General features: G+C 42.0%; 1 protein-coding gene across 1 annotated transcript in view; it reads left to right on the forward strand.

Moving 5' to 3' along the window:
* Positions 1-491: 491 nt before the first annotated feature.
* vtg3 (vitellogenin 3, phosvitinless) overlaps positions 492-14,771 on the forward strand; it is a 111,463-nt gene continuing 97,183 nt past the window's right edge. The window contains exons 1-4 of the mRNA XM_087990311.1: positions 492-525; positions 1,795-1,946; positions 6,518-6,769; positions 7,836-7,997. Coding sequence (XP_087846437.1) covers positions 492-525; positions 1,795-1,946; positions 6,518-6,769; positions 7,836-7,997 — 600 coding nt within the window. The remainder of the gene's footprint in view (positions 526-1,794; positions 1,947-6,517; positions 6,770-7,835; positions 7,998-14,771) is intronic.

The following is a 14,771-nucleotide window of genomic DNA, read 5'->3' on the forward strand; positions in this document are numbered from 1 at the left end:
TACATGTTGTAAAGTAAGTTAGTTTTATATTTCCACTGCTAAACCAGAAAGATAACAGTGATTCTTTGACAGGGGGGACATTTGTTCAGAATCTAGGTCACTGTAACCCACATAGAGGGACTGTGCCAAATTACTGTGCCAAGTGTGGCGCAGAGAGATGGCAAATAAACTTTTAAAACAGGAAAGCATATCTTGCCTCAAAATCTCCTGTACTGTCACTCATCAAAGATCATGTTTATTGACTGAGCTTTGATACCTGCAAAAGAAAAAATAAATACGTTTTCCTTCGCTAACATGAAGCCAAACCAATCTGATGGAAAACTGATTGGTCAAAGGACAGGGCACACGTGGTCACATGCAGTGACCATTTGTTATAAAGAGGTAGACAGAGAGACACCAGCTGCATTTGAGCTTTATTATGATGAGGGGAATTATTTTTGCACTGGCCTTTGCTCTTGTGGGTAAGTTTTCAATGCCTCAGCCAACAGGCTATGAAAGAGATTGCAGAGAAGATTTTCTGGAATGGTAAGAATGTGGGTTGTCAGTTTCGAGGGCAAAATAGAGCCACCAGAATTGTCCTCCTCAGAGTTATGGGAGGATCGAAGCGTATGAAATTATGAAGGGCTTTGGTCGAGTAATTCAGGAGAAATGTTTCCTTCGTTGGGAGGCTTGGTAAATTGAGAAAGCAGATTTTACAGAATTGACAAAATAACAAGAGGTGGGGTAAGGGGATTTTTCTTACAACGAGATAATAGAATGTAGTTCACATTTGGAACTTCAGTTGTAATGTTTAAAAAGAAATCAAACAAGAATTAGGAAAGGGATATAATTGCAGAGCTTCAGGGACAGAGTAGGGTATTGGAATTAACCCTTTCTAAGTGTAGGTAAGGCACGATGGACTTAATGGCCCTTTGTAAGGAGTATCAGGTTTAAAACAGAGATAAGGAGAAATTACTTATGCCAAAATGGGGTGGCACAATGGCTCAATGGTTAACACTGCTGTTTCACAGCACAAGGGACCTGGGTTCAATTCTAGCCTCAGGCAACTGTCATTGTGCAATTTGTACATTCTCCACGTGTCTGTGTGGGTTTCCTCTGTGTGGTCTGGTTTCTTCCCATAATGTGGGTTGGTGAATTGGCTGTGCTAAATTGCCCATAGTATTCAGGGATGTGTAGGCTAAGTGTATTAGTCACGGAAATGTAAAGCAATAGGCTAGGGGAATGGGTCTGGTTGGAGTACTCTTCAGAGGATCAGTGTGGACCTGTAGGGCCTAATGGCCTGTTTCCATGCTGCAGGGATTCTATCATTCAAAGAATCGCAATTTTGTTGAATTCACAACTCCAGAGTGCAGTGGATGCTGGGACACTGAACAAATTTAAGGAGAAAATGGACATATTTTTAATTAGTAACAGGCTGAAGAGTTATGGAGAGTGGGCAGGAAAGTGAGGCCGAGATTAGATCAGTCACAATTGTGGAGCAGGTTCGTGTGGATCAATTATTGACTCCTGCCCCAGTTCTTTTGTTCTTATATCCTCGTGTACTGTAAATGTCTATGATCCAGTGAACATATTCAGTTTAACTACTTACGAGAATTATTTAAACAGAAAAAAACATTGAAAATTGCTTCAGGAATAATCGACTTTTTCTGACTTGCCTTTCTTTATTTTCCCACAGGGAGTCAACATCATGGTAAGGATATATTTTTCTTCTGGATTTCAAACGGCTGATGATTTTTGGGGGTTGCTGCCTACATTGCCCATTCTTAAACTGTCACTAACTTCCTTTACTCACAGATCCTTCTTTCAGTCAAAGCAAGACGTACGTTTACCAGTACGAAGGGATTGTTCTGACAGGGCTACCTGAACATGGCCTGGCTAAGGGAGGCCTTAAGATAACCAGCAAAGTGCAAATTAATTCAATTGGACAAAAGAGCCATATTCTGAAGGTAAGGAGCATTTGGATAATAGAAGAACGATTAGCTAACATAAAGAACATTCAGAATGTCATAACATACTGGGCGGCACGGTGGCACAGTGGTTAGCACTGCTGCCTCACAGCGCCAGAGACCCGGGTTCAATTCCCGCCTCAGGCGACTGACTGTGTGGAGTTTGCACATTCTCCCCGTGTCTGCGTGGGTTTCCTCCGGGTGCTCCGGTTTCCTCCCAAAATGTGCAGGTTAGGTGAATTGGCCATGCTAAATTGCCCGTCGTGTTAGTAAAAGGGGTAGATGTAGGGGAATGGGTCTGGGTAGGTTGCGCTTCGGCGGGTCGGTGTGGACTTGTTAGGCCGAAGGGCCTGTTTCCACACTGTAAGTAATCTAATCTAATTACAGGGTATTGGCCAAGGGGGAATTGCGATTAGTGAACATAGGTTAACATAGATCTGATGGGATGTGGACCTCTTCTGTGCTGTATGACTCTATGAGTTAATTTGTGCCAAAATAAAAGGATAGATTTTCTAATTATACACTGCTGTTGAGAATCATCGGTTCCCAAACACGTCCCACTACGTGATTCTGTACTGTGGATTTCCACTTGGACCAATTAACATGAGAGTGGGTCAAGGGAGCACAGAGAATCCTAATAACTTAGACTAGGTTTAACAGTGGGGGAAGCAAGAAAAAACAGGTTAACACTCAGTTAAGCAAATTTCTCAGAAACCAGCCTTTCTTGCCCATCCTTAATTGCCCTATATAAGGCGGGGGTTGAACTGCCTTCTTGAACCTCTACAGTCCATGTGGTGTAGGAATGAAAATTCGATTGAATAAAAATAAACTGGAATTCAGGAGCACAGGTCTGAATTCAAATCCTAAATTCTAATTTAACAATTTTGCTTCAGTCAACCCTTTCATTCGGTAAGAGGATTAAGGGAGACAGAGTTTCACAGCTCTGAAATTCAAAACTTTAGCACACTTTTATCTTTTGCCGACAGTATATTCTCAGAATGTTCTGATCTTATTTCAGCTTTCGAGCACGAAGTTTCTTTTTACCATCATTGTAAAGTATTCTATCCTTATGTAAGTAATATTGAATTGTAATCATCCTTAACAGTTGCCAAATTTTGCCAAAACAAAGGTGCCATTTTTAACTTGTGACACAGGCTTAGACTGGCTGAGTAACAAAGAAAGAAAAAGAGAGAAAGTTTACAGCCCAGGAACAGGCCCTTCGGCCCTCCAAGCCTGAGCCGATCCAAATGTACTGTCTAAAACTGTCGGTCAATTCCTAAGCATCTGTATCCCTCTGCTCCCCATCTACTCATGCATCTGTCCAGACTCACCTTAAATGAATCTACCGTGCCTGCCTCTACCACCTCTGCTGGCAACGCGTTCCAAACGCCCACCACCCTTATCCACTCAGTGGGAAACAAACATTTGTCATTCCCTTTAATTTTATTTGTAGTCACTCATGGGAGTCCTGGCTGACCAGCATTTATTGCTCATCCCGAGTTGTCCTTGAGAAGGTGGTGGTGAGTGGCTTGCTGGGCCATTTCATAGGGAGGTTCAGAGTCAGCCATATTGCTGTGGGTCTGGAATCACATGTTGGACCACATCAGGTAAGGATGGTAGATTTCCGTCCCTGAAAGACATTAGTGAACCAGATTGGTGTTCCCCCCAACAATGGTTTCAAGGTCATCAGTAGACTCTAATTCCAGATACTTTTAATTAAATTCTGTGGCAGAATTTGAACCTGGGTCTCCAGAACATTAGCTGGGTCTTTGGATTAATAGCACCACTAGGCCATTGCTTCCCTTCTTACAATGTACACGTAAATGAGGCAGTTGCTATAGCAATTCACAAAGGTAGTGTTAAGCCTTAAAGGTATGTTTAAAATCTTGTGACATCTTCTCAGCTATTTTTTATCATCATTGGATTTGTAAATTTCCTTGATAAAGCAGCACAAATGCATTTTAATGGATCATAAATTCCAACATCATCAAAAAACACCTTTCAATCCAACAATAACACTTTGAAAGAATGCACCAATTGATTCACTCCCCCTGCTCTGCACCCATTGCCCAGCTTTTTGCTTTCCATTTTAAGTTTATAATTGAACTCATATCTATCACCATTTCAGGCAGTGCCTGCCAGATTACAGCAACATGCTGTGTAAAAATATGATCATTCCACCCCACCCCAACGCAACAAGGTTCTTTTCCAAGTTTTTGTAAATCTGCTCTCAAGAAGTGTCATCAGATCAAAATGTCAACACTGCTTTCTCTCTGCCTGACCTGTTGAGTGTTTCCAGCAATTTCAGTTTTTATATCTTGTAACTATGGCCTGTTGTTGTTGACTTTTCCACTTGTTAGAATTCTCACCTTAACCTTCCCTGACCTGAGGAGAACAATGCTGGCTCCTCCAGTACCTCGATACAATCCTTGGTATCATTTACTGATGTCCATGATGTTTCTGTCACGAATTCTTTTAGGGAAGGAAATCTGCCGTCCTTATCTGGTCCAGACCCACAGCAACATGGTTGACTGTTAATTGCCCTCTGGACAATTAGGAATGGGCAATATTTTGTTAAAGCAAATCTTAGCAGGACTTATACATTTAATGGTAAGGTCCTAGGGAGTGTTGCTGAACAAAAAGATCTTGGAGTTCAGGTTCATAGCTCCTTGAAACTGGAGTCGCAGGTAGATAGGATAGTGAAGAAGGCGTTTGGTATGCTTTCCTTTGTTGGTCAGTGTATTGAGTACAGGAGTTTGGAGGTCATGTTGCAGCTGTACAGGACATTGGTTAGGCAATTCTAGTCTCCTTCTTAGCGGAAAGATGTTGTGAAACTTGGAAGGGTTCAGAAAAGATTTACAAGGGTGTTGCCAGAGTTGTAGGATTTGAGCTATTGGGAGAGGTTGCGTAGGCTGGGGCTGTTTTCCCTGGAGTGTTGGAGGCTGAGGGGTGACCTTATATTGGTTTATTAAATCATGAGGGGCCTGGATAGGGTAAATAGATGAAGTCTTTTCCCAGGCATGGGGGAGTCCAGAACTAGAGGGCTTAGGTTTAGGGTGAGAGGGGAAAGATATAAAAGAGACGTAAGGGACAACATTTTCACACAGAGGGTGGTACGTGTATGGAATGAGCTGCCAGAGGAAGTGGTGGAGGCTAGGACAATTGCAACATTTAAAACGCATCTGGATGGGTATATGAATAGGAAGGGTTTGGAGGGATATGGGCCAGGAGCTGGCAGATGGGACTAGATTGGGTTGGGATATCTGGTCAACATGGACGGTTTGGACCGAAGGGTCTGTTTCCATGCTGTACATCTCTATGACTTTATGGCTTTATGTCTAAATACTGGTATAACCATTGATGGCCACATACCATGAACAAATAAAACAAAGCATTTCAATCCCCTTTGTTCTCCTCAATATCCTTTACATCCTTCCTAAAGAGCAATGCCAAAGACAGCCCACAGTGTCCCCACTGAAAAATGCGCAGAGATTTTTAGAATTTAGTTTTTTCCTTTATTTCTATGCTTCAATTGTGTAAAGAAATGAATTGAGTGTGTTTTTGTATCATGTGTGTATTTTCATAGCTGTTGTTTGTAATAAGGCTGTAGAGTACAGGTTGGGTAGAATACCTTGTTTCTGTGCTGTGTATCTGTGTCTCTATGACTATGAATGGATCTGCCTCCAATTGCAGTAAGTTTTGCAACAAAATGTTCCTGTTTGTTGTCTATAGGTCACAGGAAACAGCCAGAAATCATAGTATAGTGGGCATGGTACCCAAGTCTCAACAGAAACCCTTAACCAGTGCAAGACCCATCACTAACATTCACAAAGAAATTAAATCTTTGTTCAAGGCTGCCTCCTGGAAAACCCAATAATGTCCAAAGTCACCAAGATATTTCAGGCATCCTTTCCAAAACCTGCCAAAATTTGTCCTTTTTGCATCCCGGCCAAAGACCCCACCACCAAAGTGTGGATCAAGAACCAATTTCTCTCCTTGTCTGACGATAAAAGTTTCTCTTGGTAGAAATTTGGAACACAATTGCTGTAACAGCGGTGCTGCTGGCTGCAGGTCTCACAATACAACTGTGACCAGAGGTATTGAACCATAACTAAAACTGCCTGTGATACATACAGTCATGCCCCATGGCAATCCAATTGATAATAATCCAAAATAACCCAAATCCTTAAAAATGTAGGTCAATGGCCCCTGATCCAACCCCCTAAATTTGCACCGCACTCTTTACCTGTCCATCCCACCTATTCACTCCACCCTCTCCTCCGACCGATCACCATTATCCCCCCCACCTGCATCTACCTATCACCTTCCCAGCTACCTTCCCCCCAGCCCCACACTCCCCCCTCCTATTTATTTTTCAGACATCTTTCCCCCACCAATACTCCCCCCAACATTCCTGATGAAGGGCTTATGCCCAAAATATTGTTTCTCTTGATCCTTTGATGCTGCCCGAACTGCTGTACATTTCCAGCGCCATACTTTTTGACAATGGTCCCCGAAAGCCAATTTCATTTTCTTTAACAATAGTGACTTTTTGCTCTTCCACCCTTCAGATGATTTCACCTCAAATTGAAGAGTACAGCGGGGTTTGGCCGAACGCTCAATTTATCCCAGCACGGAAGCTGACTCGGAATTTGGCCGCACAATTGAGCAAGCCGATAAAGTTTGAATACAGCCATGGACGCGTTGGAAATATATATGCCCAGCCAGAGCTATCTGAAAACATCCTCAACATCTACAGGGGTATTCTCAACATGCTGCAGATCAGCATTAAAAAGTCACAGAACATCTATGAGCTGCAGGAGGTACATTGATTTTCTCAAAGTGATGTTCATTCTCCAGGTGTCCAGACTGGTACAGTCAGTATTTAATGCCCATCCCAAGAAAAGTTGGCAACAAACCATCATGAGCTGCTGCAGACCATGTGGTGAATTTGCTTCCACAACAACATTTGGATACAAATTCTAGGATTTTGACCCAGTTCTCAAGAAAGAAACACCAAAATATATCCAAGTCAGGATGGATGCAAAACTGGAAAAGTAACCCAGTGTTCCATGTATCTTCTGCCTTTGTCCTGCTAAGTGGTGCAGCCAAGATGATGGTGTTGGTGTTGAGGAAGCCTTGGTGACTTGCTGCAGTGCATCCAGTAGCTAGGTAAAGTCAGAGTAATCCTAGATGGGCTTGGGCTGCTCTCTCTCATTAGGGAGAGATGCTTTGTGGTGAGTTTAAATTGGGGGTCACCACACCTCAGGTGAGGGGGCAAGGTCAAGGAGGTAGGTCCTTCATTGTAACCTGAGCCAGTACAGAAACTGAAGCCAAACAGAGCTGTCCAGCTAATTGAGCTAACTGGCCTCTACTAGTTAGTGCACCCTGTAGCCTCATTGCATCATGGCTGTGAAAGTATGAGTGTGTGCTGGGTTACCAATCAAGCAGAGTGCTTTATCCCTGCTGCCTGAGTGTCACTGGAACTGTACTGTTTTCGGCATTTGAGGTGTCCCATTTATTGCTAACTTAAACCTTGTCAATGGTGCAAAGACTTCTGGTGGTCAGAAGATGATTTACTCCCTCTACATATAACACCCAGCCTTGGAGCATCTCTGGTTACCATTGAGAAGATAATGTTGAGGTTGGACATTGAAGGTAGTGAAGTTAATTATCAGGCAGAGGTTCCAGGATTTTGACCCAGTGACAGTGAAGGAAATAATTCCAAATCCAGATAAGGTATGGAGGGAGGAGAGTTTGAAGATGTCCCTCTGTTGTCTTCATCCTTCATCCTGGTGGGGTTTGGCCAGTTATGGAATGGGTAATGTTGACCATATTAATTCCATGTTGTACTGTACATGTACTGATCCAGTCTGCACTTGTGTCTAGAGTGGTGTAGAAGGCATCTGCCATGCAAGCTATGCAATTCAGGAGAACAAGAAAAGTGGAGTAGTCACGATCACAAAATCGAAGGACCTGAACAACTGTCAGGAGAAAATCTCAGAGACCAAGGGTTCTGCTTATGCTCAGCTATGTGAGACCTGCCAGCAGGTAAGTGCATAAATTACATTTCTACTCTAAAATGAAATAATAAGCAGAAATATTGAGGACCGATCTCATAAATTGATAGCTGTGGGTTCAAGGTTTAAGATGAGAGGAGAAAGATTTAAGAGGGACCTAAGGGGCAATTTTTTTCACACAGAGGGTGAACTTCCAGTGGAAGTGATGGAGGCTGTACAATTATTTAAAAGGCATCTGGATGGGTATATGAATAGGAAGGGTTTGGAGGGATATGGGACAACTGCTGCCAAATGGGATTAGATTAATTTAGGATATCTGGTTGGCCATGGATGAGTTGGGCCAAAGGGTCTGTTTTCTCTATGACTCTGTCCCACTCCAATGACCTGAGTACATAGTCCAGGCTGATACACGCGTGCCAGTACTGAGGGAGTGCTGCACTGCAAGGGATGCAATCTTTGAATGAGATATTAAACCAAGGCACCCCATGGCATATCAGGGCAGACTAATACACTTCATGGTAAGGTCCTGGGGAATGTTGCTTAACAAAGAGGCCTCAGAGTGCAGGTTCATAGTTCCTTGAAAGTGGAGTCACAGGTAGACAGAATAATGAAGAAGGTATTTTGTATGCTTGCCTTTGTTGGTCAGAGCATTGAGTAAAGGAGTGGTGAAGTCATGTTGCATCTTTACAAGAAAATGGTTGAGCCACTATTGGAATACTACATGCAATTCTCCTATCGGAAGGATTTTGTGAAACTTGAAAGGGTTCAGAAAAGATTTACAAGGATGTTGCCAGGGTTGGACAGTTCGAACTATAGGGAGAGGCTGAACAGGCTGGGGCTGTTTTCCCTGGAGCGTCGGAAGCTGAGGGGTGACATCATAGAGGTTTATAAAATGATGATGGGCATGGTTAGGGTAAATAGATAAGGTATTTTCCCTTGGATGAGAAAGTCCAAAACTAGATGGCATAGGTTTAAGGTGAAAGGGAAAAGATTTAAAAGGGACCTAAGGGGCAATGTTTTCACTCAGATGATGGTGCATGTGTGGAATGAGCTGCCAAAGGAAGTGGTGGAGACTGGTACAATTACAACATTTAATAGGTATCTGGGTGGGTACATGAATAGGAAGTGTTTAGAAGGATATAGGTCAAGTAATGGTAAATGGTACGAGATTAATTTTGAATATCCAGTCAGCATGGATGACTTGAATCAAAGGGTCTGTTTCCATATGGTATAGCTCTATAACTCAATGACTCTCTGCCCATTTGGCCCACTGAGTCTTCACTAACCCTCCAAAAGGCCTCCCACACAGACCTAGCCCCCACCCTATCCCAATAACCCTGTGTCCTATCCAATACTTATCGCTCAATTAATTAACATCACAAAAACAGACTGTCTGAACATTGTTGATTGTGGGATCTTGCTGTGCTCTGATTGGAAAATTGCATTTTGCACAATGACTATACTTTGAGTGTCAAATGGTTGGGACAACATCTCAAGGATGCTAAACAAATGCAAGTGTGTTATCCTCCTTCTCAGTTCAACAGCAATTGTAGTTTCCCTATAAAACATCTGAAAGTACTCCTCAATGAAAAGCAAAGAACTCTCCCAAAGTCTTGAAAGATGTATCCCTTGCAGAAGAGATGAAAAACTGATGATCAGATCATTTGGCTAATTTTCTGCTGTGGGAGAATGTTTCCCCACCTTACGACTTTGATTTAATGGCAAAATGATGCATGGACCTTAAAGTACGGGTAGCCTAAAATTGTAAAAAATTGAATAAATATGTAAACTATTCAAAGCAGTACCTTAAAATCCATTTTCCCAAATTATAGAATTATTCTTGTGCCTCAGTCTCACTTTCCTGTGGCAGTCTTTAGCTTTTAAATTCAAGATCAGCATCTTATCACCGCAGTGGCTCAGTGGTCAGCACTGCTACCTCACAGTGCCAGGGATCTGGGCTCGATTCCAGCCAAGGGCGACTATTGTACATTCTTCCCATGTCTGTGTGGGTTTCCTCTGGATGCTCCAGTTTCCTCCCACAGTCCCGAAGATGTGCAGGTTAAGTGGAATTGCTATGCTAAATTGCCCATAGTGTTCAGGGATGCGCCAAGTTAAGTGAATTGGCTGTGGGGAAATAATGTTCAGGGATGTGTGGTTTGGTGCATTTGTCAGGGTTAAATGTAGAATAATGGGGAGTGGGTTTGGATGGGATACTCTTCGGAGGGTCGATATTGGGCTGAAGGGCCTGTTTCCACATTGTAGGGATTCTATGATAGAAATGCAGGAGTATGGAGACATGGCTGGGTCTTCAAAGGGTAGATGTGGACTTGATGGGCTGAATGCCCTGCTTCCACATTCTAGAGATTCTATGATGCTCTCTTAACCAACAATGGTCTCATGTGTCATCAGTATTGATTCTTATTGGTGGAAAGTAATATGCTAAGTACTTCACACCTCTATATAATATTTATTTGTCATGCTTAAACAATTTCACCAAACTTTCCCTTTAAGCTGTCACCTTCATATTCCCTTCACCCTCTGACAACAGCAAAGGAATTAATTCATTCCTGTACAGTTGTCCATGGAGGTCATTCTAATTCTGCTCAATAGCATAAAACAGGTGACAGGAAATCGCTAGCCTGTGTTTTCCTTCCCAATTTTTATTTATGTTGAAGTCAATGTAAGAATTCTTCAGATCGCCACACAAAGTCTTTCATGACTCAAAGCTAAGAGAATGCAGGTTTTTTTTTCAACGGTTGTCCTATAAGCTTCAAATTGACTTAGACTTACAAAGACAATGAGGTAAATGACACCTAAGATTAGAAGGAAACATGGTGGCCTGTGGAATCGCGAACAAATCTTTGCGACCAGGTTTTGGAATGTTCAGCAGAGGATGGAACGAGGGAGCTACTATTGAGGATTGACAAGAAGGAGGCTGGAAGAACACAGCAAGCCAGCCAGAATTAGGAGTGCAAAAGTCAACATCTCATTTGTAACTCTTCTTCGGGACTCGGGGTGGATGTAAGGGGAACTGTAGATAAAGTCGGGGGTGGGGGGAGAGAGGAATGCAGGGTGGTGAGGTAGGGATAAGTGAGCACAGGTAGAGGGTACACCTGGAGCAGAGGATTGCAACATTCACTAAGTTAAAAATCACACAACACCAGGTTATAGTCCAACAGGTTTAATTGGAAGCACACTAGCTTTCGGAGCGACGCTAGTGTGCTTCCAATTAAAACTGTTGGACTATAACCTGGTGTTGTGTGATTTTTAACTTTGTACACCCCAGTCCAATACCGGCATCTCCATATCATAACATTCACTAAAAGTGATAAGGTGTATCATGGTCTGATCAAAGTGTTCAAATGATAAAGGGAATTGGCAGCCTAACCCTTCTCCATGTTAAGGAAATCCCTTCAGGGTCAGGGTCCAAGAATTTCAATAAAGCTTAACGCAGAGTGCAAATCCAAGAAAAATATATTCACACAAGGAGTTGAACAGAAGGTATAAAAGTATGTGGAGAAGAAATGAATTGGAAGAAACTGGATCCGTCTGCTGTAATATGCGAAAAAAAGTTAATAAGCCAAATGGTAAATCCGCATTCTTAAAAACTCTTGGTCCTAACTTGGACCAGTGTCTGCATCCTTTATCTAAATCATACGAGCAGGAAGATGTTATTAAGAATCAAGCCTGCTCTGCCATTTGGTAACATCCTGGTAGATTTACAATTAACTCCACATTTCTGTTCTTGCCTGTCATCTAACACACTTTTGGTTCATTGATTTCCGTCAAGCGTAAATTTAAAATCAACCTTTGCAAAGGATCAACTTCTATTTGCAGATGAAATATCCAAAAGTTCTATCATTCATTGTGTGTATAAATGTTTCTTAACTGCACTACTTAAAGGTCTGGCTCTAAATCATCAAACTACACTCCCTCATCCTAGACTGTCTGTGGAAACCCATCAATCTTATCCATCCCCCTCAATCTCTTGAACCTTTCATTCACATCACCCCTTAAACCTTCTATGTTCTAGGGACTATAGCCAAGATTACACAATCTTGCCTTGCGATTTAACCTTGACGTTCAGGGATCATTCTGGTAATCAATGCTGCCATTCTCATATCTGGAACCTACTATCACTCATGGTACTCCCAGTTTAGTTGAAACATGTCACCTACCCTCTTGTATTCTATTACTCCAAATATAAAAGCTAGAATTTCATTAGCATTTTTAGTTATTTTCTGGAATTACTCATCACATTTTAAGGATCCATGTACCTGGACCCCCAACACTCTCTGGACCTCCAGTACTTTTAAATTTTCACCAGTTGTAAAGTACCTTGATCTGTCTTTGAAGGTCCAATGTGGATTACCTCCTATTTGTCTACATTAAAACCTACCTATCCTACAAACAGTAGCAGTAATATGGAAGCTACTAGAATTTCTTTTTCCCATTGGCGAGAAGTTTTTAGACAGTGCCTGATAAATTTTCATGTTCACCATTTCAGATGGTACTGTTTTCTTAGTCTTTCATGGCATGTAGGCAATGCTGGCAAGGCCTGCATTTATTGGCAATCATAGAATCCAGACAGTATGGAAGCAGCCCATTTGGCCCATCAAGTCCACACCGAGCCTCTGAACTGAATCGCAACCAGACACACCTCATCCCTGTAACTCTGCATTCCATGTTGGCTAATCCATTTAGCCTACACATCCCTACACTCTATGGGCAATTTACTCTGGTTCCTATTTCTTATCATCTTATGGTCTAGTAAGCCAGAGTCTCAAGCTAGAGACACCATGGCAGTCAGTGGAATTTAATGTAAATTTATAAACGTGGCATTGAAGATTACTCTCAGTGATGTTGATGATCATTGACTGTTATCAAAACCCATCTGGTTCATTCACGCTCTGTAAGGAGGAATTTCTGTCTTTCTTATCTGGTCTGACCTCCATGAGAGTCCAGACTTAGAGCATTGTATTGATTGGCTCTTTACAGCCATCTGAAATAGTTGTCACTTTGTTCAAGAGCAATTAGGAATTGTGGTACATGGCTCAGTGGTTAGCACTGCTACATCAGAGCACCAGAGACCTGGGTTCGATTCCACCCTTAGACAACTGTCTGTGTGGAGTTTGCACATACTCCCCGTGTCTGCGGGTGTTTCCTCCGGGTGCTCCGGTTTCCTCCCACAATCCAAAGATGTGCAGGTTAGGTGGATTGAGCCTACTTCACCATTCAATAAGATCATGGCTGATCCAACATTCCTCATGTCCGCCTGCCTGCCCTTTCCCTGTCACCCTTAATTCCCTGACTGATCAAGTGTCTATCTCTCTCAGCCTTAAATAGACACAAGAACTATGCCTCCACAGCTTTCTGTGGCAAGGAGTTCCTAAGGCACTCAACCACCTGTGAAAATAACATCCTCCTTATCATAGCCTTAAACTAGCATGATTTGGAGATGCCGGTTGGACTGGGGTGTACAAAGTTAAGAATTACACACCAGGTTACAATCCAACAGGTTTATTTGGAAGCACTGGCTTTCGGAGCACTGCTCCTTCGTCATTATTAGCACACTTAAATTAGCACCTTTATTCTGAGATGGTGCCTCCCGGTCCTAAACGCGCACATAAGGGCAAACATTTCCCTCAGCATTTACCCAGTCAAACCCCTTAAGAATCCCATATGTATCAATGAGACCACCTCTCATTTTTCTAAACTCCAGTGAGTCCCAAACTGGGTTGGTGATGATTCGCAGCAGCAGATTCACCGCTGATGATTAGCCACTGCCAATTCTCCACCAGCGTTTCTCCACTGGGGTTGTTTGACCTCTGGAGACTATTCGCCACTGGAAATGTATATATGTACTGATTGTTTTCTCTCCCACCTGTTCTTTCATACTACATATTGATTAAAAAAAGAGATAAAATAAATATTATTTTATTGGTATATATATAAAAATGAGTTACAAACTTTAACCAGAAAAAGGAAATATATTTTAAAAATCTTTATAATGGCAGTAAAATCTCACATTAATATTAAACAATGAAATTTTAGTTCATTTGATAGTTATGCGCTATTCCTCTAAGATATTCCAAACAATCTCTTTCACCGTATTTGAGAACAATATTTTGTATTCTATCATCTGCGTCTCTCCTCATTCCTTTTTCGTCAAATTATTTTCTTCATGCTGCTTGTCGTCGGTAAAGATGCTAGGACTGACTGAGGGACATCAGCTACACATTCGTTAATAAGACACTATAAGAATGTTCACATCACCAAAATTTAATACTTGAATCACTCTTGGAATGTTTATCAAAAACATATATAAAACCATCGTGGTAAAACTTCTTATTTCCACGTTTACTAATAATTCCTGTTTCCATTTTGAAGACATGAGGGTAAATGGAAAAAAAAATACAAGCCTAAAAAAAAACTCACCTGTAACGAAAATAAGTTGCTACTGAAACAACGCAAACACTGCCTTAACCAATATAACGGCAATTTTATATGGTTTAGATATGCTTGTTCTCTAACATTTTAAACTTATTTGTGGTGGTGAATCGTCTTCAGTGGTCAAAGGGCAGTGGCTAATCATCGGCAGCGAATCTGCTGTGGTGAATGGCCCCATCCCGCTCAACCTAGTCCTGTGATGCTAATACATTTTTTTTTAATTCGTCTGGTCAGGCCAGTATTTATTGTCCATCCCTAATTGCCCAAAGGGCAGTTAAGAGGCAACCACATTGTTGTGGGTCTGGAGTCACATGTAGGCCAAACCAGGTAGGATGGCAGTTTCCTTCCCTAAATG

This window comes from Chiloscyllium plagiosum, unplaced genomic scaffold (genome assembly GCF_037043375.1).
Source record: "Chiloscyllium plagiosum isolate Xiang-an unplaced genomic scaffold, Cpla_swu_hap1 HiC_scaffold_9, whole genome shotgun sequence".
Classification (NCBI taxonomy): Eukaryota; Metazoa; Chordata; class Chondrichthyes; order Orectolobiformes; family Hemiscylliidae; genus Chiloscyllium; species Chiloscyllium plagiosum.